The sequence below is a fragment of the Aulonocara stuartgranti genome (assembly GCF_965226115.1).
Source record: "Aulonocara stuartgranti genome assembly, chromosome: 17".
Classification (NCBI taxonomy): domain Eukaryota; kingdom Metazoa; phylum Chordata; class Actinopteri; order Cichliformes; family Cichlidae; genus Aulonocara; species Aulonocara stuartgranti.
The window spans coordinates 20,809,505-20,831,468 of NC_138953.1; the positions used below are offsets into that span (position 1 = coordinate 20,809,505).

A 21,964-nucleotide genomic window follows, 5' to 3' on the forward strand; every position below is an offset into this window, starting at 1 on the left:
CCTGTCAATACACCCGACCTCTAATCAATCAGAACGACCATCTGCAGGCGGAGTGGTTAGGGACACTCACCCTCGGGATAGCTGAACATCTCGTGTTGCTCGAATGACGAAATTTTGGACATGAACTGCTTCATGGCCTGCTCCGGGGTCATGGGGTTGACCTTCGGCTTGCTGTCCGTCGACTTGTTGGAGGCTGCGCTGCTCTGGCGGTGGTGGTGGGCAGGCTCTGACGTCGAGGTCTGCCGGTCTGGCAGCGGCAAGCCAGGTCGGGACGAGCTGATTGGAGCCAGCCCATTGGGCTGGGAGGTCAGCACCGGGCGTTTGTTGGTGTTCTCCTCATAGAGCTGAGTGACATGGCCCTGCGACTGCGATGACAGCTGGACGGCGTCCGACATCGCAACTTTAGAGCCTCCCTGACCGAAAACAGAGGGAAATATTGGCTAAAAATAAGAGAGAGTCCTCTGCAAGTTGAGCCGAGGAAACCGAGGTTTATTTAAAAACAGTAACTAGCAGGTGGCCACTTTATGACCACTTATGTCGTCTTTGGTTTAAGTTTAGATTCTGGGACTTTATTTTTCTCCTTTTAATTATTCATTTTCTGATGCGTGTCATCCAAATATGGACCTGGACGTGCGCTCTCAGAGAAACGTGGATAATTAACACCCAGAAATGAGTGAATTAGACAAAAACTATTCCCGGAAAGATGAACTGTGTCTGGGAAATTATCCCCCTCTGATTAACAGGCGCCTCCGTCTCCGTCTCATTGTCTCCCTTTGTCTCCTGCTCACTGAGTCACTCCCCGTTGCTGTGGTGACCAGCACACCTGGGTCCTTTCAGATAACAGAGGTGCTTTCTCACACTCACACACACACACACACACACACACACACGGCAGAGCGGCTTGGTTCAAAGACCTGGTGCTTAACACAAAAACACAGTAAGTGTGTGTTCTCGTGACCTGGCAGCTGAGGACACGGTGGCACAAACATGAGGATGAAAATCAGGAGATGAAACACTCACACAAACAGGTTTGTGTGTGTGTCTCAGCAGCTACAGTGACATATAAGATGACATGTGGCTCTGCTGACTCCTCCCTTACCTGACTACACCTCGACTCAGTCAGCCAAATGTTGCTTCTTTCCTTCAAGGATTTCCATTATTCATTAATCTGCAGATTATTTATTTTTATTATTAAACATACATAAAAAAGCTAGGTGTAATATTTCCATGTTCTTAAATGGTTTTATATAAGAGGGCTGGGAAATGAGTTCTTTCAGGTGAAAGGTTAGCCACTGGACACCCATCTTGAATTGTGTCCAGGTACATATTCAGGCAGTTATTTTGAAGAATAATCAACATTTCTGTTCATTTCAATCGTTACTGAGAAATAAAAACTGCCGGTACAGAATTATCAGTCAACTGTGATTAAAGAATTTGCCCCAATATAAGATTTTATTTCTTCCAGGGTTCACTTGTCGTTAGGTTGCCCTCATTAATATAATGCAATAAAATTCTTAATGTTTTTATATGCTGAGCTCTAATTTTATTTATTTTTTCTTTTGTGTACCATATTTTTCAGACCATAAGGCACACTGTATTTAAGGCACACTAATGCAGGTAAATTACTTGAGGCTGGAAGATCAGTTTCTGACAATTAATATTTGCTCCTTGATTAAACATGTGACTTTTTCCAAGTGATAAGAAGCCTCCGATTTGCCGTCCTGGACATCAATGTTAATGTCTGGTAAGAGATTCCACTGACGTGCCACAGGAAACGTCATTATCGTGTACAAAAGTGGCGATAAAATAAACAGAGCAAATAAATGATGCATTATTTCTTTTATAGCATTAGTCTTGTGTGTGCGTGTGTCTGCTCTTCACACCAGCCTATAATCCGTTTAGCTGTTTAAAGCATCCTGGCACAGGAGGCTATTATTAGCCATGTGGCTGCAGCAGGCTGGTGCACAGAAGTGCTGCTTCTTGGCGCTAACAGTATGCTAACACGCCAACACCGACAGATGACTTCACCAGCTTATTTCTCCCAACGATGAGCCAAGATGAACGGGACAAAACCCTGAGCTGCAGAATCTGAATCAAACTCAAAAAATCACGACCTGCACGAAGCTGCTGACCACAAAGGTCTGAGCAGAACATCTGCCGCTAATCTGTTCATCACTTTTTCTGTTATTCACCTGCTGATGACTATCAGAATAAAACCATGTACCTGAGGCACACTAGCAGACTTAATGTTTATAATTAAACTGGATCAGATTCACATTCTTCTTGGTAACAGCTTCACAGTTACGGTATTTATTTTAAAGTAGGCATTGGTGTAGGGCTGGGCGATATGGCCTAAAATTCATATTGCGATATAATTTGAAGCACGTGCGGTAACGATATATATCACGATATATTATTTTCTTCTGTATAACATATTTTCCACACTATAAGGCACACTTAAAATCCTTTAATTTCCTCAAAAATCGAGAGTGTGCCTTATGTATGAATGCTGGTTGTGCTTACTGATCTCGAACTGATTTTGGCGTGCAGAAATCTGTTAAAAAATGTTTTAGTACAACTTTGGTAAGCCGCACTGCTTGATGGATTGTCAGAGCATTACAGCTGCCATAGTGAGGAGCTTCGCAGAGCAATCTGGGTCCAAAACTCCGTCCTCTTCAGGTCCCAAAGCCAAACGAACACTAAGAGTTAAAAACGGTCTAAATTCTTTCATCTTTAATTAAATCATCAACGTTGCTGCTTTATCGGGTGTAACAATTAAGTTTTACATCCATGAAAACAGAATTTATTAAATTTAACGGAGTTAGAAGTTAACAGGAAGTTAGCTCGCTAGTTTCCACCTAAACATCTCATACCATGTTCTGACTGAGAGATTTTTGAAACTAATTAAAACGTACAGCTCTGCTACCACTTCCGACATAAATGAAGACAGAAAACTAAACAGCAGTGGCGTTTGCAGGGTTACTGAAGTTGGACTACCTGGTATATAATGTTGTGCTACGTGATTGCTAGCGACACAGCTATGTTAGCATAACATTAGCACAGTGAAGCTGGAGGATGAACGCTAACTTTTTTCCCCCACTCAATAAAAGTTAACGTGACAGATTCTGGTGGTCAGGGACAAATGCAATCGCATAGCAGAATGCTATACACGGGCCAAACTTCAGTCAGGAGAACAACTGAGATTATTCATCCACAATACGAGGTTAGTTATTAATATACTGCAACAACGCGGGAATAGAACAGCTGCGAGAGAATTCAACATTAATGAATCAATGTTACGGAAGTGGAGGAAGCGCAGTTTTTGGCTTTCCCCATATTTCAAAAGTGCTTCATCTCTTTACTATGACTGTCGCCCGCCATAATTTGCAGATGATAATGGTTTTAGCCGCGGTGTCACTACCCGATCCGTACCGGAAACCCGATCAGTACCCCGCATGCGCAAATCTTACGTCACTTCCTCTCTTTGCCAACATTGCGACATTCAATATATTTGAATGATACTGTTATCGCCCAGTTAGCTCCTAGCATTTCTCAACAGCTCTGCCTCCTTTTCGACTGCCCGGGACATTTAAACAATGGATAATCCGTATACAAAGAAATTCATGCTTTTCTCCTCAACAGAGAGCGTTCCCCGATTGAGCAACAGCGCCGTAAAATAAGAAGAATGGCGCCTAATTACAGAGTTAATAATACAGACTTTGTAATATCTCACGTGTAGATTCATCAGCCAGATGAAGTGTTTACTGACAATTGACAGTGATAGCGGACATCATCATCACTATTCCAACAATCCTCTCCTCACAGACAAGCATAAACACACTCGACTATCACTAAATCAGATTTAACACACGTTTGTAATGACGATAATTCAGTTTATAATAGGGTTTATTCGCTCGGTCAGCAGGTGGCGGTATCCTCGTACACTGGGGAGTAAACTGCCATTAAACGAACAGAAGAAGAAGAAAACATCTGCACATGCGCGGTACGGATCGGGTAGACCCGATTTGTACGGTCAGACTTTACACATGCGCAGTAAGGATCGGAGAGTCCTGATCCGTAACTTTCTTTTTATTTTTCGTTTTTGTCTACATTGTACTGAAATGCTTCATTATTGCAAACATTTTAAGATATACTTGTTATTCTTAACATCTTAACAGATACTCTGACTCATAACTATCGTAAAACGCTACGACCGGAAGTAGAAACCTTTCGCGCATGCGGGGTACCGATTGGGTTTCTGGTACGGATCGGGTGGTGACACGCTGCGATGCTTTCGACCAAAACAGGCACAGCTTGATGACATCATCAACATGCGCGATAGAGATTTTGACTATAACGCTCTATCGTTAGCCAAATTTATATCGTTTCTATCGTATATCGTTTATGTCGCCCACCCCTACATTGGTGTAGTTCATCCACTTCCTTTAATCTCCTGATTGGCAGCCTCCCACAAACAGAAGATCTGAACAGCAGGAGGAGAGCGGAGCTTCTATTCAGCTCAGCAGACTGCTCAATTTTAATTTTCATGTGTATTGTAAGGTAAAGAACCCCAATGGTCAGGTGACTGCCTGTGAGCAAGCACTCTGTGATGGTGGAAAGGAAGAACTCCCTATTAACAGGAAGACACTGTTGGAGGGGAAGCCATCAACCCCGATTTGTTGAGAGCGGAAAGAGAATAGGGAAGAAAAAAAAAAAGAAAAAAAAAAAAAAAAAAAGAACCACACAGTAAAAGAGGATATAAACTAGTCTGAGGTACTCAAATGACCTTATTAGTGACATTCCCTATTCGTGACATCACACAGAGCCAAGAGCAGATAAACAAATATAAAATAATTGCCCTTTAGGGATAAATAATGACTTTCTGATTCTGATAGAGCGATCTGAATGACTTCTGCATGCTACCATCGTTGTTCAAAACCTTGTTAGGCAGCTTTTTTTCAACTTTTTCTATCATCATTATTATCCTGCCCTTGCTCTGTGGTTCATCCTCTGTGCTGATAGACTACCGAGTCTCACCTGCGTTCACATAAAGCCAATTAGGGCGGCGCATGGCTTGCTCTCTCCCCTCGCTCCCTGACAGCCTGCTGCGTGCAGGGTTCATAGTCTTTTTCTTCTTCCGTTTGTTTTACCAGGCGGCTCTTTGAAAGCTTTTGTATAATAAGGGCTTCCTAGAACTGCAGCAACACTGTCACCTCAAACATTAAAAGTAGGTAAAGCATAATTGGCCTAGTTGGAAGAAAAATTTTGTATTTTGGTAAAAGAAAACACAGTTTGAGTACTAATTTCATCAAAGCACATTTACACAGTTTGTGAATTTTGGTTAAACCTAAATGAGCAAACTACTCACAGTTCATCTAAGTTTTAAAGATTCTGAGATCAAGAGGAAGAAGTCCAGATACTTAGGCATGATATCCGCTTTATGCTCTTCACATGTGTTATTTTGAACACAACAATGACAAAGAAGTGAAAATAATAAATGATAAAGCAGTGTGCAGCCATACCGTCAAATGATGGTGGTTACTGTTGCGAAGTGGGGGCAGGGCGGCAGGCGACGTGGCCTGAGAGCCGTTGTGACCGGGAGAGTAGACCGGCTCGCCCGTTTTGCCTGAAAGAGTGAGAAAAGATGATTATATGACAGCTTTGTTATTGTCATGTGTGTTTTAATGCCTTTTACATCATAAAGACCAATGCCTGTGTTTCAACTAGTCCTGCTTGGACAACAAACAAACAAACAAAAAAAAAAAAAAAAAAAAGAAAAGAAAAGAAAAAGAAAAGAAAATGCTGAAAAAAAAAAGTTTCTTAATTTGAGTGTTTTAGCCTCAGGAGGAAGCCAAGATGGATTTTTTTTAAGTCATAGATGGGAAACCTGACGAGTTACACAACCTTTATTGGGCAGTATCACGAAAATGAAGACTAAAACTGTGGTTTTAAGAGGTTTTAGACCAACTCAGCACTGTGCTGTCTACGAAGATAAAATGAGCTGAATTCACACCATGGTGGAGGAATGGGAAGAATGGAAAAACCTCCAGTTATTCCAGCAGCACAGGAGCTACAGTTATTAACTAAATATCTTGAAACAATATCTGTAAACATTCTACAGACGCAGCTTCACATATGTGAAGATCTGCTGATTTTTATGCAGTTTTTGCAAGAAAAGTTAATCTGTAACTTTTCTTGCAAAAAACTGTCATAAAAATATCACCATTTACTTACTTATTTTTAAATCTGAATTAGCTTAGTATATCATTTTCAATTTTTACCTACTTAGACATGCTGATAAAACTCAAACAGCTTAATGCCCCAGTTCTCAATTTTAAAGAAAGTTATCTGCATTTGATAAGAGCTGTACGAATAAACTTAACTCTTAATCTTCTTTTTTATTTCCTGGAACAAGAGAAATCTGACTCCACAGCTTTTTTCTGTGATGCTGTAGTCTTTGACCTTGTGTACATTTCCTGTTTGTATTGTACCATCTAATCACTGCACCAAAAACCCTTTTCACGCTGCCACAAGGTAACAAAGATGATGTTCTTCTGGTTTTTGCAGTTGAATTGCTGCGAGTAAACTGCTTCTAACATTTATTTTTATTTAATTGTTATCCAATTAGCTAATCACACAGCAGCACCCCAAAGCACTCAGACATGGTCAAGATGACCTGCTGAACTTCAATCAGGAAAGCAGTATTTACTCAAATAACCACTCGTTACAACCAAGGTATACAGAAGAGCATCTCTGAATGCAAAACACGTTGAAACTCGCAGCAGATGAGCTGCGGCAGCAGACCAGCAGATCTTTCGCATCCATTTCTTTAGATCCTGGGATGATTTGTTGCTTTTTGAGATCTTTTAGGCTACTTCACTTTATCATACAGGTTCTATTTAAGCAATTTAATAATTCAACAGATCTGGCAGAAATCAGACAATAAAAGTTAATTTATGACTTAGAGGGGGTAATTACTTTTTCACATGAGATGAGTTAGCTTTGGATATGTTTTTTTTTCTTAATGAATGAAATAATCATTTAAAAACTGCATTTTGTATAGCGATCGAAAATGTGGCGTCATTTCCAGGGTAAAACCGCAAAGGATTGTGGGTACAAGTGGCTAGCGCGCACAGGCTTTTACAAGACAGCAGTCACACCGAGATAAACAGACACAAAAAATGGCAAGAAGCTGTTGTATTATTAACTGCTATAGCCAGTCGCATGACAGCCACTGGAAGCCAATGGGTAAAGCAATTGGTTTTTATCGGATTCCTTCGTGGAAGAAAAATTGTTCAAGTCATGTTTCCGAAGTCACGAAGAGGCAACGGAGGGCTTGGATTGCGGGGTAAATCCCGAAATGCACGGTGGTACAAGAAATCCCTTTCACTGGAAAGAAAAGCGACTGTCGCTGCCCCCTCTCTCTTCCAGTACTCCAGAGCGAAGATAGCCTTTTCGTCAAGTCTGTCTTTGTACGGACCTGCCGTGTTCTCCTTTCATTTTGTACATAACTGTTTTCAGAGCAAATAAAATGCAGGTAGGGATTAAAACCGCAGAATTAATGGTTACTGGTGCTGGAAATGCTAGCGCTTGATGCAGTATTTTAATTTTGCTGCCACTCGTACTTACAATGCAACGTGCGAAAGTCACGTGGTCTGTCGATCTCTATTTACCCGGGTTATTTTTGTCCAAGATTAATTTGGTACCTGAAACATGTAAAGGTGACGAATGTGTAAAAACTTTGTGTTGACACATACACAAACATACACATGTGCCAAAAATAAACCTGTGGGAAACACTGCAGTCTGTACAGTACCATGTAAATACAGCATAAGAAAGCTTGAAGTGGCTGAAAGCTTAGCTACCAGTCCGCATGTAAACAGCTCATTGACCGTCCTGCTAAATGCCTTCAAATAGCTCTGGACTGGACTGACCCAAAGCAATCCTGTTCATTCTGGAGTCAGTCCTATAGAGTCTAAGGAGGATGAAGGTTTTAATTTAGCCTCGTAATCTCCAACACAGTGCCTACCTCTCTGCCTCTCCCTCTGCAGCTTCACCTTCTTTAATAGCAACATGACGACAGCAACACGATGCACGGGTCAGAGGTCACAGTGTCTTCTTAACTGAAGAGCCAAAAGTTTAAACAGCCGCTGGGTGATAAAGCATGTTGGACTTTAAACAAGACACTTATCAGCTTTTGCTGCTGTCAATGGTTCACGGCCCGACTCAGAGTGACGACGTGAAAAAGGAGAAGCAGGAAATCAAAACTCAGCAACCAGCAGAGTCTGTTAACTTAAGAACTGCCTCTGAGGGAGCAAAGCAGTCACTTTCACATCACTTTTAAAGGGGAACCAGTGATATAAACAAGAGCAGGCCAAACATTACCACATACTGATTGCACAGGGTTAATACGCAGATTTCAAACAGCTCTGACCTGAACCCCCGAAAACGGTGACAGGACTCCAAGGAGTTTAAAGGGAAAAGGTGTCTGACAACAGTCAAAGTTTTCATGTCTTCTCTGCCACTTTGGGTCGTTCACGGGAAACGTAACTAATAAATGAAAACATAAAGCAACAAAGAGAAGTTCAGTGGCTGACTCTTCTCGCCTCCACACAGCCAATCAGGACTTTACGCTGTGAGCTTCAGATTGTGTTTCAGGAGGTTATAGACACAAATGCCTGCAGCACAGATGGACGTGGTACAGGATACTTCCATGTGCTACCTGGGAAATATCACATGTAGATGCTCAACTTTCTCAGGATAAAATATTTTTAAAGCCTCATTCTGAAGTAAAATCAGCATTTATCAGATTTCACAAGTAAAGTTGGTTTCAACAAAAACAGCCCAAACTCTGTTTTAGATGGCTGATCAGTAAGCTAACCCACCCATTATGTTGAGTCGTGCCTGTGAGCTTATTTCTGTAATAATTCAATCATCGGTGAATCAGAAAGCTCCAGATCATTAAAATATTTTCCGAACAGCTGGAAATGAAAATCAGAATCTTCCGCTGGCTCGTCATGGAAACAATAAATGGATAAACAAAGAGGACCCTTGCAGGCCACCGTCCGGTGACTTTATGTGTCGGTGCAAGTTGAAGCAGGCAGATGGACCGTACTGCTGCTCTCCGCCTCTAATCCAAACTTAATCCCGCTAATGAGGATGACATGGAGGGTGAGGCAAAACCACATCGGCAAGCCCACAAGGCATGACGCAGGACGCCGAACAACTGCATGATGAAGTCGGAGACTGTGGACTAATTTTTGTTAGTCCAAAACTAAAACTTTTATGTCACACTGGGATTTTAAAAAGCCGCCATTTTTGCCTATTTGATTACATTTTATTGGAAAAAACTTTTAATCAGTTAGCCAGAAACACTGTAGTCAGATCAGGGCTCTAGACTAACTTTTTGCCACAGTTGCACTGTTGCGCCCAACTTTTTTTTTTTTTTTTCCCCCTTTCTTAGGTGCACCAGCACAAAAGTTAGGTGCAAACAAATTTTTCATCCGCATCGCTTAACACCGCAGCTTTACACATTCCTTTTTTTTTTTTTTTTTTTTTTTAAATTGCTGTCCATACAGAGAATATTGATTTCTAAATGATTAATAATCTTGTCAACTAGGGCTGCCACAAATTATTATTTTGATAGTTGATTAGTCACCAATTATTTTTGCACTTAGTCGACTAATCAGATCATGCATCCATTGGACATAAAACGTACAGCTTATTGCACCAGCATGCATCTGCTCTTATATAACTATCATTAGTTTACAGCTTTAAGTGTTTAAGGTATGTGCTAACTAAAAATAAAGACAAGATGATGGTTTATTAAATTTTAATGACAACTGCAGATTGTTTCGGTGGAGTTTAATAAACTCAGCCGTCTGCTCCTTGCTATCTAAAATATAACTGGACAATGGGAAAGAGCTGGATGAAGAAATCACTGAGAAGGTGTGGTATGAAACATGGAAAGAACATAAGAATACAACTCAATCATTAAAGTGGAGAGAATTCATCTGGAAAAATCAAATTTGCTACTTTATTACACCTAAGATTAAAAATAAACAAACCAATACACAACAAATGGCCTGTATTTATATAGCGCTTTACTAGTCCCTAAGGACCCCAAAGCGCTTTACATATCCAGTCATCCACCCATTCACAAACACATTCACACACTGGTGATGGCAAGCTACATTGTAGCCACAGCCACCCTGGGGCGTACTGACAGAGGCGAGGCTGCCGGACACTGGCGCCACCGGGCCCTCTGACCACCACCAGTAGGCAACGGGTGAAGTGTCTTGCCCAAGGACACAACGACCGAGACTGTCCAAGCCGGGGCTCGAACCGGCAACCTTCCGATTACAAGGCGAACTCCCAACTCTTGAGCCACGATTTTGTGACCCAGAGAGAATAATAACAGTAATATTAAAACTAACTAGCAGCCGCCATAGTTGAAAATTGAGCAGGGCCGCACTATGAATTCTGGGATAGGCTGGGCCACGAAGTATACACCCAACCCATCCTTCAAATCTGGGGAAATCAAGGGCACATTTGTGGGCCGCATTTGTCAGTCTTCGAATTTGGACCGTCTTCGTCGTGTCGCTGTAACGTAATCGGCCTACAAATGTGGGCACAGAAGGATGCGGTTCCTGAATTTGGACACAGCTACGATACCGGACACTGCTTCTTCTTCTGGGTTTAACGGCAGCTGGCATCCTTGTACATGCAGTGCTGCCATCTTCTGTTTCAGTCCGTTATTATACTCTTAAATCCTACTACTTATTCCTGTGTCTTTTGGGATCTTACAAAGCTTCAAACGACGCGTCGACTATTAGTATTCTATGATTTTGATAGTCGACGTAATCGTGACTAGTCGACTAATCGAGGCAGCCCTATTGTCAACACAAAGTTCTCCTGACTACAGTAGCTGTAATGCTCCAACAATCCATCAAGCGGTGCGGCTTCGTAGCTTACCAAAGTCATACTAAAACATTTTGACAGATTTTTGAGCGCCATGTACTACATAAAATCAGTTTGTGGTCAGTAAGCACAACCAAAATTCATACATAAAGCGCACTTTTGAGGAAATAAAAATATTTTAAGTGCGCCTTATAGTCCGAAAAATACAGTGCTGAAAAAGTTATTGTGCTTAAAGTGCTTCAGTGAGCTGAAATTTAAACTTCAAATATCTCAAGATATATAAAATAAACAGATAGTCCAAGTAAGATATTCAGTTCGAAGCTTTTGAGGCACTTTTAATTTTGACTATCTCTGATTGGTTTAGACCACGATATGGGCATAATGTGTGTCTGTTGTTGGCCACACAGAGACTTGCTGAGATTTTTCAATGATCAGAACATAGCATAAGCATAGCAAACAAAAGATCTCCGGTTCGATTATTGGTTACCTGTCATGAGTAAAACCCAATTAGCTTGCAGAAGTGTCCACAGTCTGAAAAAGTTCCAGTAAATGAACGAAGCTGCTGTTTGAAGCCAAAGATGCTAATAAACATGACATCCTCTCTGTTTGAGTCACAACAGCATTTGAGTAATGGCAAACATGCATGACGGTAGGTAACGTTACACTAAAAATACTTGAGGAATGCACCTTACTGTGGAGACAGAGGCGTCTGTCCCCGAAGCATCTCAAACTTTAACAACCTGTTCTGACTGACAGACCAGGCCCTATGGCAGACACAGCCAACCTGAAGAAATACATGCCAGGGCTACCCACAGCCTCCTGCTACAAGCAATTTGAACAAGCTCAAGGCATAATCACAAACAGAGAAAAGGAGCACAGTGGCCAAAGCTACGCTAACAACAAGAATGGACGGTCATGCTAGCAGCTAAGATAGCAGGCAGCCACAAAAAACAGCTCAAAGTTTAATATTTGTTTCTTAGTGGAAAATGAAAGTGCTTTAATACTACTGTTATTGTTGACTTTTATCTAAGAAGACGCAGTACAACATGTAAAAGTGACAGATTCAGCCATATTTATCACATCTGGCTCATAAAATATAATAAACAGGAAATGAGCAAAAGCAAACAGCAACAACCAGGGATGACAGAAACTGTACAAAAACACATACAAGGCATTTCATCATGGAGAAACAACGGAGCAAAGAGAGCCCTTACTGCACATTATGACAGCATGTACACGGACAGAAATATACCTCACTGTGAAAACTGTTTTTTCTTGCATATAACCATTTTTGACATCCATCAAAGAGACTATGGATTTTACCCAAAGGAAAATCACCACGACTGTGATCACAAAACGACTTTTATTTTTACATACAGTTTAATTTACTGAAGCTTGAAATACATTTATAAATAAGAGGAAACATACGAGGAAAATGCACTGATGGTTACCCCATTTTTATAAGATGGATAGTGTTTTTCAGAGGTTCAGAGCAGATATTGTACAGCGATACTTTCTGAAGCCGACTTGGAAACAGTTTTAGTTTAGCTGCAATTCATTGCAATAAACTTTGCAAACATTTTTTCTTTTACTCTGAACGTGGACAATTAGATTTAATATTGAATGCCAGTGTATATTTGTTATCAGTGTCTGATTACTTATAATCCATGTCTCTGTCAGGCCTGAAAATACAGAAATCAGCTGACTCCTAATGTTTACTACAACTCTTACTTAACAAATTTGAAAGAAACTTAACCCTTTAAGACCTACCATAGAACCAAGTCCGCCAGAGCTTATATTATATTTTTACATGCTGTAGTGTCATTTTCGGGAGCATTTCAAGTTGATATACATCAATACAACCATTATAGCCCAAATTTTAATAATGTGTCTGCATTAAGTCCATAGTAATTACATAAATTGCAAAAAAGTGCAATAAACTCCAAAAAAAAAATTGAAAATCGTTTTTTGTTTTTTTTTTAAAACATACATTTCTAGTTAGAGAAATTTAAGGGGCTTATCCCTCAAAACTGTAAATAGGGCTGCTCAATTAATCGAATTTTAATCACGATTACGATCTGGACTTTCAACGATCATTAAAAATGACTGAGCCGATTATTAGCCCCTCCCTCATTTATCCGTGACACCTTAAAGGCCAGTCCGTGAAAATATTGTTGGGCATAAACCGGTCCGTGGCGCAAAAAAGGTTGGAGACTGCTGATTAAGAGGAGCCGAGGAAGATCTGAAAGCTAAGCAGAAACTATTTGGAGAGGAGAGTGACTGCCGTTGGTTGAAAAGAGAGGTAAAAAAAAACTTCAGTGGTGTTGCACACTATTTTATATTATTTTTTAAAGTCATTGTTAACCCTTTAAAGCCGGTCAGAGCAGCACGCTCCGTTTTGTGTAACTATTTTTAAATCCCCATAGAACCTGAACCGTGTAAGCTAGCACAATAATTTGTTTTGCATATGAAACCGGAGGAGTTGTACTTACATCTTATGCCATCAGCTTGTCCTCGGTCACGGTTTCCTTCCACATAAAGCTTTGCAAAAATTGCATAAAAAGCGCTTGCAGGAACAAAAACATAATATTCCAGAAACACGCTTTGCCGATCCGATCAGCTGTTCGTAACACTTCCCACAGTGAAACAGACGTCAGTGTGAACTATTGCATGTCCGCCATTTCCTGGCCGAAACCGGAAGTGACGTCATTTTCACGGAAATGTAGTTTTTACTTGTAGGCCTTAAAAGCCTATACTGGTCATGTTTGACTTTTCTGAATAGTTTCTGGGATGCTTAGAACTCGAATTGCACTGCTGGAAATAGTTTATTTTGATGCACGTGCTGTTTTCTTTGCAAATTTGCATCATAGGATTGTTTTTTCGTTTTTCCTGCAGTATATAAAAATTGGTGTATCTCCAAAATAAAACTATGAAGACACTCAAAATAAATTTCCTGTTGTAAACTATTTTTTGCAACTTTTTTGTATTTAAAGTTTTGAGGGATAAACCTCTTAAATTTCTCCAAGTAGAAATATATGTAAAACAACCAAAAACGATTTTCAATTTTTTTGTAGTTTATTGCACTTTTTTGCAATTAATGTAGTTACTATGGACTTAATGCATACATATTATTAAAATATGGGCTATAACAGTGGCATAGCAAATTGAAATGCTCCCAAAAATGGCACTACAACATGTAAAAAAAACAATATAAGCTCTGGCGGACTTGGTTCTATAGTAGGTCTTAAAGGGTTAAATAAATATCGTCAAATAACCGCGATCTCAATTTCAGTGAAAATAATCGTGATTATCATTTTTGCCATAATCGAGCACAGCCTTAACTGTAAATACAAAAAAGTTGCACAAAATAGTTTCCCACCACAGGAAATTTATTTTAAGTGTCTTCATAGTTTTATTTTTGAAATACACCAATTTTTATATACTGCAGGAAAAATGAAAATAAATATTACAATGCAAATTTGCAAAAAAAACAGCATATGCATCAAAATAAACTATTTCCAGCAGTGCAATTTGAGCTCTAAGCATCCCAGAAATGACAAAGAAAGTCATAAAGTCAAACATAACTTTTAAAAACACCAGTATAGGCTTATGAGGCCCTGATGGTAAAATAAAAATACATTTCCGCGAAAGTGACATCACTTTCGGTTTCGGGCCAGGTAATGGCGGATAGGCGATAGTTCGGGCTGACGTCTGTTCCAACGTAGGAAGTGTTACGAACAGCTGATCGGATTGGCAAAGCGTGTTTCTGGAATATTATGATTTTGTTGTTGCAAGCGCTTTTTATGCAGTTTTTGCAAAGCTATGTGTGGAAGGGAACCGTGACCAAGGACAAGCTGATGGCATAAGGTGTAAGTACAACTCCTCCGGTTTCATATGCAAAAAAAATTATTGCGTTAGCTTACGTGGTTGCAGTTCTACAGGGATTTAAAAATAGTTACACAAAACGGAGCGTGCCCGCTCCGACCGGTTTTAAAGGGTTAAAGTCCTTGCTTCAGTCAGAAAAATAAAATTATCAGCCAATAAAAGCATTAAAAGCAGAGGTTAAATCTCCAGAGCAGCTCAGGCTCTAACTCAGACCATCCAGTGTCCTGCTGGGCTCTCAGCCCTTCATCAACTCTGCAGGGGCTCCTGCAACACGTACTGATAGTGTAACAGGGATCTGTACTGAAGGCGCACACAGCCTGCCTCACTGCGAGCCCGACAAATGCATGCTACCGGAGTGGAAAAGCAGCGCTCTGAATGCAAACTCAACACCGAGCTGGAAATGCCAGAGAGCCGGCAGGCATGCTCGGCATGCTGCTCAACCGGTCGAGTGGGAAAGTCAGCGCTGTGACGCTCAGCAATGTCACAAGCCAGCAGAGGTGCTGGAGATATAAAAGATGTGGGTAAAAAAAAAAAACTACGAAGCTCCCAAAGTCACAGCATGCTGTCCCTCACAGGGTCCTGTAGATGACTCACTGACATTTAGTTGAACTTCTACACTATTCCCTACTTCTAACACTGTAAAAATAGTGAGTGAAGTATCATAAAAAATTTTTTTTTAAAAACAGACGCCCATGGCTGGGTGTTAATGACACCCAAATTTAGCAGCACATACAGCTGTGGAGTCAAAGTCCCTCAGTTTTGAAGCTGCCGATTGGCTGTTAGGACTCTGGTTGGGCAATCCACTAATGTAGAGGTGTCAAACATGCAGCCCGGGGACCAAAAGTGCTCAGCCAAATGGTCCAACAGAACCTGGGTGGCTTTACAAAGTGTAAAAATTGCAGTAAAGCCATTAATTACTTGTATGTTTTTATCAACACATGCTGCTGTTCCTTTGGTGGTGTGCTAACATTACTATGCAGGAGGGTAAACAAACTGTTTCAGTCATGAAGATGTAAACTGACTTGTACTGCTGCTGTTCAGTCACACATGTGAAGACTTTTCAAACTGTAATTCATCCAAACTCTACTTTTAAAGAGCAGCGGTTAAACCAAGAGCTGGACTAAAGCATCAACCTATCGCCTCAGGAGGCAGGTATGTGCTGGGTATTCATGTTTCTGTTTAATTATGGAAATCGGATGCCGTCATCATACTTATTCAGGCTGCCTCGCCTTTTTAACTTTTCACTTCCCTTTCAGCAGCATCTTTTTATTTTAAAGCCACAAATTCTGCCACATTTTCACTGTTTGGACTTTGAAACCTGATTTCTGGGTAAAATCACCAAGAAAATTAATATCAGAAAATTCACAGTTTCACCTATTTTTGCCCTTTAGAAGTCAAAACTAGTCACTTTATGGCACAGACACTCAGATACATGAAGATAAAGACAGGGAAACTGGGAAAACTCGTGTTAAGAAACAAGAATTAAGCAGTAGTGCATTCAAATGGAAAACAAGAACAAATCAGTCCGATGACATCCAAACCTTTCCATTTCAGAATCACTGTTAATTAGCAGCAGCTGGTAAAAACCCACATTAACGAGGTTTGTCGATCTATCTGCGAGAGTGATGATCAGCACTACTTGTAAACAAGCAGCTGTGATGTTTTCAAAGACAGAAACTCTCTGAATGTGGGTATTCTGATAACCAGGCACCATCTGCTTTGACACAGATAACCGAGACAGTTGCAAACTCCGCCCTCCTCTCAAAAGCACCTTTTAAAACCCCGTGTGCTGCTGCAGCAGAGTCAGTTTAACAGACATTTGTCAGCACGCAGCGTCAACATTACGACATCCACCCCATGCTTGTTGGTGTACAGTGAGAAACTGGGACACAGATCTGGAAACAGTGCATGAACTGGCACAAACTGCCAGCACACAGCAGGAAACAGACTCTGATTCAAGCAGCTAATGAACTGATTATAAAGCAGGTGGTTAGACGAGGATGAGGGATGAGCAGGGAAAGCTTGCTACAAGTCTGACAGTTTAAATGACAAAAACAGGACTGTGATCACAGAGTAATTATACTCTGTATCAGTCACTGTTTAAACTTCATTACTGACAGCACATCGCTGGCTTTGAGCAAATGACAGCAATAATATCAGAGCTATGTTACATCTGGCTGCCTGCCTCTGTTTACATCACTGTAACTGAATACAGCAATGTGCAATCAAACTCAACTGCAATGTCTTAGTTCCTAAAGATAGCATAATACATTGCAAAGCATATACTTCATGCTACTACACATAACACCCTTACATTATCCACAAGACAAGCTTCAAATAAATTTGGCACAACTGCCTGACATACACCTTGCTGTATATATGAGGCCTAAAAAGGTTAAATTACCTGTTATTTATTTCATGAAGCACGTGATATTTCTTTTAAATATGTTTATTGTAGAATTAGAGTGAAGATGAGTTAACACTAGGGCTGGGCCATATTATACCGTTCACGGTAATACCGGTATAATGTTAGGCAACGATAGGAAAATGAAATATCGCGATAGAATGGGAGTAAAACGCGCATGCGCAGTGCCTTTGTTTTCATACGCACATGGCCGATTGTTGAGTGAAACAGATGAACCAGAATTGGTTTGTAAAAATGGTGCAACTTCCGTGATGTGGAACTGGTTTGGTGTTTGTCCGTCAGATACACAACAAAGCACATTTTTTTGCAGAACATGCAAGCGGCCGTCGTTATTGTCGTATTTGTCGGACTAAGATGCTCTTAAATCTGGGAGTAATCTGGGTCCTAAACTCCGTATGCTTCAGGTCAAACAACACTGCAGCATCACTTAGAGTTAAAAACTGTCTAAATTCTTTCATCTTTAATAAAATGATCAGCATTGCTGCTTTACCAGGTGTAACTATAAAGTTTAACTTCCAGGCATCCATGAAAACAAAAGTTATTACATTTAACGGAGTTAGAAGTTAGCAGGAAGCTAGCGGAAGTTAGCTCGCTAGTTTCGCTAGTTACCTAAGCATGATATAGCATGTTCTGACTGAGAGATTTCTGAAAAAAATCAAACGTACAGCTCTGCTATCACTTCCAACATAAATGAAGACAGGAAACTAAACAGCAGTGACGTTTGTAGGGTTACTGAAGTTGGGCTAGCTGGTATATAATGATGTGCTACGTGATCGCTAGCGACACAGCTATGTTAGCATAACATAAACAGTGAAGCTGGAGGACGAACACTAACACTTTTCCACTTATAAAAGTTAACGTGAAGGTTCTTCATGGTTAGAGACAAATGCAATCGCATGGCAGGATGCTGTAAACGGACCAAACTTCAGTCAGGAGAACAACTGAGATAATCCATCCACAATATGAGGTTAGTCATTAATAGACTGCAACAACATGGGAATAGAGCAGCTACCAGAGAATTCAACATTAATGAATCAATGGTACAGAAGTGGAGGAAGCAAGAAGAATGAGTTTAATAAAGTTTGATTTATCTGACTGCTTTGTTTCGCTTAATGTGCCTTATAATCCCGTGCACCTTATGGTCCGAAAAATGCGTACTGCACACTGCAGTTTAATGTTGCAAAGCACCTCTTTTTAACTTCAGTGGATATTATACATGGTTCTGCTCAGGATATGTCAGCCCATTTCTACTGGAAATGCCTTTTGGTTAAACTTTCAGCAAGGAATTTGCATTTGCACTGTTACATTTTTATAAAGCTTTAATGTACATAAAAACCAGCTTCTTGTTTAAGTGAAAATAAATGGAAGGTTGTCTTTTTGCGCTAGTAATGTTGTGGAGTTGTATTTTGTCTCGCATCAATTATATCGTCGGTTATATCGTTATCGCAAATTTTCAAATATATATCGTGATAAATATTTTTGGCCATATCGCCCTGCTCTAGTTAACACAGTTTGAAATAAACTTGTGAAAAACAACTTAACAGTAACAATAGTTGGGTTGTTATGTAAAAACAAACAGAAACAGGCAGCACAACAAAACCTAGATATTATTACCAAAATGAGGTATATGCCAACACCAATCAAGGAAGTCAAAAGAACTACTACTACTGTGCCAAGTTAATAAGAGCAAATCTTGAAAACAAGAAATACTCGTTTCACCTTGCACAACACATCCCTACGTTATCCTCAGATGCCATAAGGACGTACATACATGCATGTGTATGTATACACATACATGTGTATATATAGCCTGTTTCAGTTTAAGCGTTGTTTTCAATAAATTGCATCCTCAAAAAAATGTTTTGTCTCACTCCCATTTCTTCTTGTTGAAGCTCTACTTGAAACCTTGTTAAGATCCAACAATGCAAAATACAAATCCCACCCAAGTGATCTTAAACTTTTGTCTGGGACTGTAGTTTGTGTATGTGATTCTACTCTTAAACAAGGGTTGTTTGAGACTGGTGTGACTGTTACTAATGCTCAAAAAATCCCACAAGGATTTTTTTGTTTTGTGCTACCAGTACGATAAAGAGTAAAAATAGTATGGTCCACAGTACACGACAGTAAACAACACAGTCAAAATAAAATTGCCACAGGTGACCAGTAAGGGCCTTATACTATGAGAGACTGCAGAAATTGTTCGATTTACAACACTGACAAAAAAAAAACAAAAAAAACACGAAAAGTAAAAATGAAGTTAAAGGTGTAATTTTTACTTTAAAGGTAAACCTCCATTTACATTTTGTGTCGCACTTTTCAGCGTTTTAGCAGCTGGATGAAATTTGTACACAAGTCAATTCATTTCCACTGAAACTGTGACTGCAGCAATCACAAGTTTTTTGCACACTAGTCGGGGTCTTTTACCCTAGCAACAGGTGAGTTGCCAGGGGACCTACGTGACTGACTTTAGCGATCATTTTTCCAACGATTGCCATAAAAATCCACAAATTGCTCACAAAAATGATATTCATTTTCCACCTCACAACTGGGGTGATCGGGGACTTACTTGATCCCTTCCCTTAGTTATCACACATCTAGAATGGTGGATAAGTTAAGTCACATGGTTAGTGGTCAAGAGTCTCCAAAACCTCAATAAGCAAAACATAAAGCCTGTTTTCCAAAACCCAGTAACCCTGGTTATCACCTTGTCAACCAAGCTAGTTGCTGAATAGTTCCCTAGGTAACCCCTCCTGTGGCTACCATTAGCTTTTACATCCATGTGTGTATATTTAAGGCCCATTTTCACTAGCCAAGATTAGACTACCATTTTATATCACAGTGTGAATTGGTACCTCGCTAACCAGGCTAGCTAACAACTTCCTAGCTCAAATATAAACACATTTTCCATGAGCAAAAGTTAGAACTCCATTTAATATCATGATGCTAGCAAGCGCTAACATCAGCTAACAACTCATTAATATTTTTAAATGCCTTTTCAGCACCCTATTTAACAAGAAAGTAAATTGTACATATTATACATTTGCTCCAAAATAGGGTCACGTCCTTAAACAAACAAACAAACAAACAAACAAAACAGCAACAAAGGTTTAAAGTAGTAGAGTATTAAAGTAGCTAACCAAGCTAACAATTTCCCAAGTCTGCCCCACATCCGGTTTCAAGAAAACATCTAAATGGGCCAAAGCTGTGGCTTCAAAACAGCAGACCAAAAACCAGCGGCTGTCTATATCCAACATGTCCAAAAGTCTATGAATACACCAGCCAAAAATAGCATCAGTGTAAATAAAGGAGTTTATGGCTAATAAAGCTTCAAAATAACCACTATGGCCAACCTTCAGGCTTCAAAACAACAGTCCACGCAGAAATGGATGGCTACGCCCTTTAATCTGTTTATACCATAAGTAATTTCTGCTGTGACTTCCTCACACTAACAGCATTAATGCAATGCTAATATACCAATCAGGCTCATCACGCAAAATGAAACTGCCTCCAACCATCAAAGTATTTATTGACATTAAGTGTATGATAAAAAAAATAAAAATAAAACCAAGCACAATCGTCAAACCTCTGGAGAGCGAATTAATCTCGTATTAATGGTTCAAACACAGACGCCAGGAGTGTATGAAGAGCTTCCATGCTAGCACAAAGCCACTGAATCCTTATATGAATATAAAGGCAGAATATCAGCTGTAACGCTCAGCATGAGGCTGTCAAGCTCCTTAAGATTTTAGGAAGTGATAGGAGGGGGAAACCATACCTTTAATGTGGAGCAAACCAACTGACCTCTGACCGAAGATTTATTTCTGTCCGTGGAGCCGGAGGCCAAGAATTACCCGGCAACGGAAAACACGCAAAACACACAGAAACCAGCAAAGCTAACATCACACACAGGGCACCAGGAGAGCCAGGACACCGAGGAGTAGCACGGTGACAAAGGCAGCTTGACGGAGAGCAGAAGGAATAACCGAGCAAGGAGAGACTGTGGGAAAAGCTACTGCTGCTGTCACTTCTCATCTGTTTGCTAAAAATTAACCTGACGGACAGAGCTGATTTTCCTTCCTTCACTTCTCCCGCTGTCAGCCCAGCTAGCTCCCAGCTTTTATGCTTAATTTAAAGAGCAGAGACCGAAAAAGGCGAGCCTGGAGGGCTGCTCGTACTGGAGCCACTTAGCTAGCACAGCCCCCAGCCCTCCCCGCTCTGCTCCTCCGTGTCTCACTCACTAGCTGCCGTTAAAGACAGCCAGAGAAACACTGGGGCATCTCCTCAACCGTGGCCCGGCTCAGGTGCCTTCTGTCGGATACAAAGGGTATGCTCACCCGTCGGAAGGACCGAGGTTACGGGCTTCTTGGTTAACATGGCGGCCGCTCCTCTCCTCTGGACTCAACTGTGCAGAACACCTCCTCTTCCTCCATTAGCCACCCCTCCTCTTCCTCCATTAGCCACCCCTCCTCTTCCTCTACCTACTCCTCCCACTTCTCCTCCTCTCGCTCCTTCAGACCCCGAGACAATTAGAGACGCATTAGTGCTTCCATCGCCTCATTTAAATATAAACAAACAAAAACAAATAATAAATTAATTTTGTTATTTATAATAGTTTACTGTTAAATCACCGATATATGTTACAGTAGTAGTAGCAATAAATGATGATGATGATAATAATAATAATAATAATAATAATAATAATAATAATAATAATAATAATAATAATAGTAATAA

At 40.3% G+C, this 21,964-nt stretch overlaps 1 protein-coding gene across 1 annotated transcript in view; it reads right to left on the reverse strand.

Annotated features, from left to right (window-relative positions):
• The window catches only part of dyrk2 (dual-specificity tyrosine-(Y)-phosphorylation regulated kinase 2), a 28,782-nt gene extending 7,061 nt beyond the window's left edge, over positions 1-21,721 (reverse strand). The window contains 4 exon segments of the mRNA XM_082510318.1: positions 71-413; positions 5,523-5,626; positions 21,565-21,630; positions 21,633-21,721. Of these exon segments, the coding sequence (XP_082366444.1) occupies positions 71-413; positions 5,523-5,626; positions 21,565-21,630; positions 21,633-21,684 (565 nt within the window). The 5' untranslated portion in view covers positions 21,685-21,721.
• Positions 21,722-21,964: the final 243 nt, after the last annotated feature.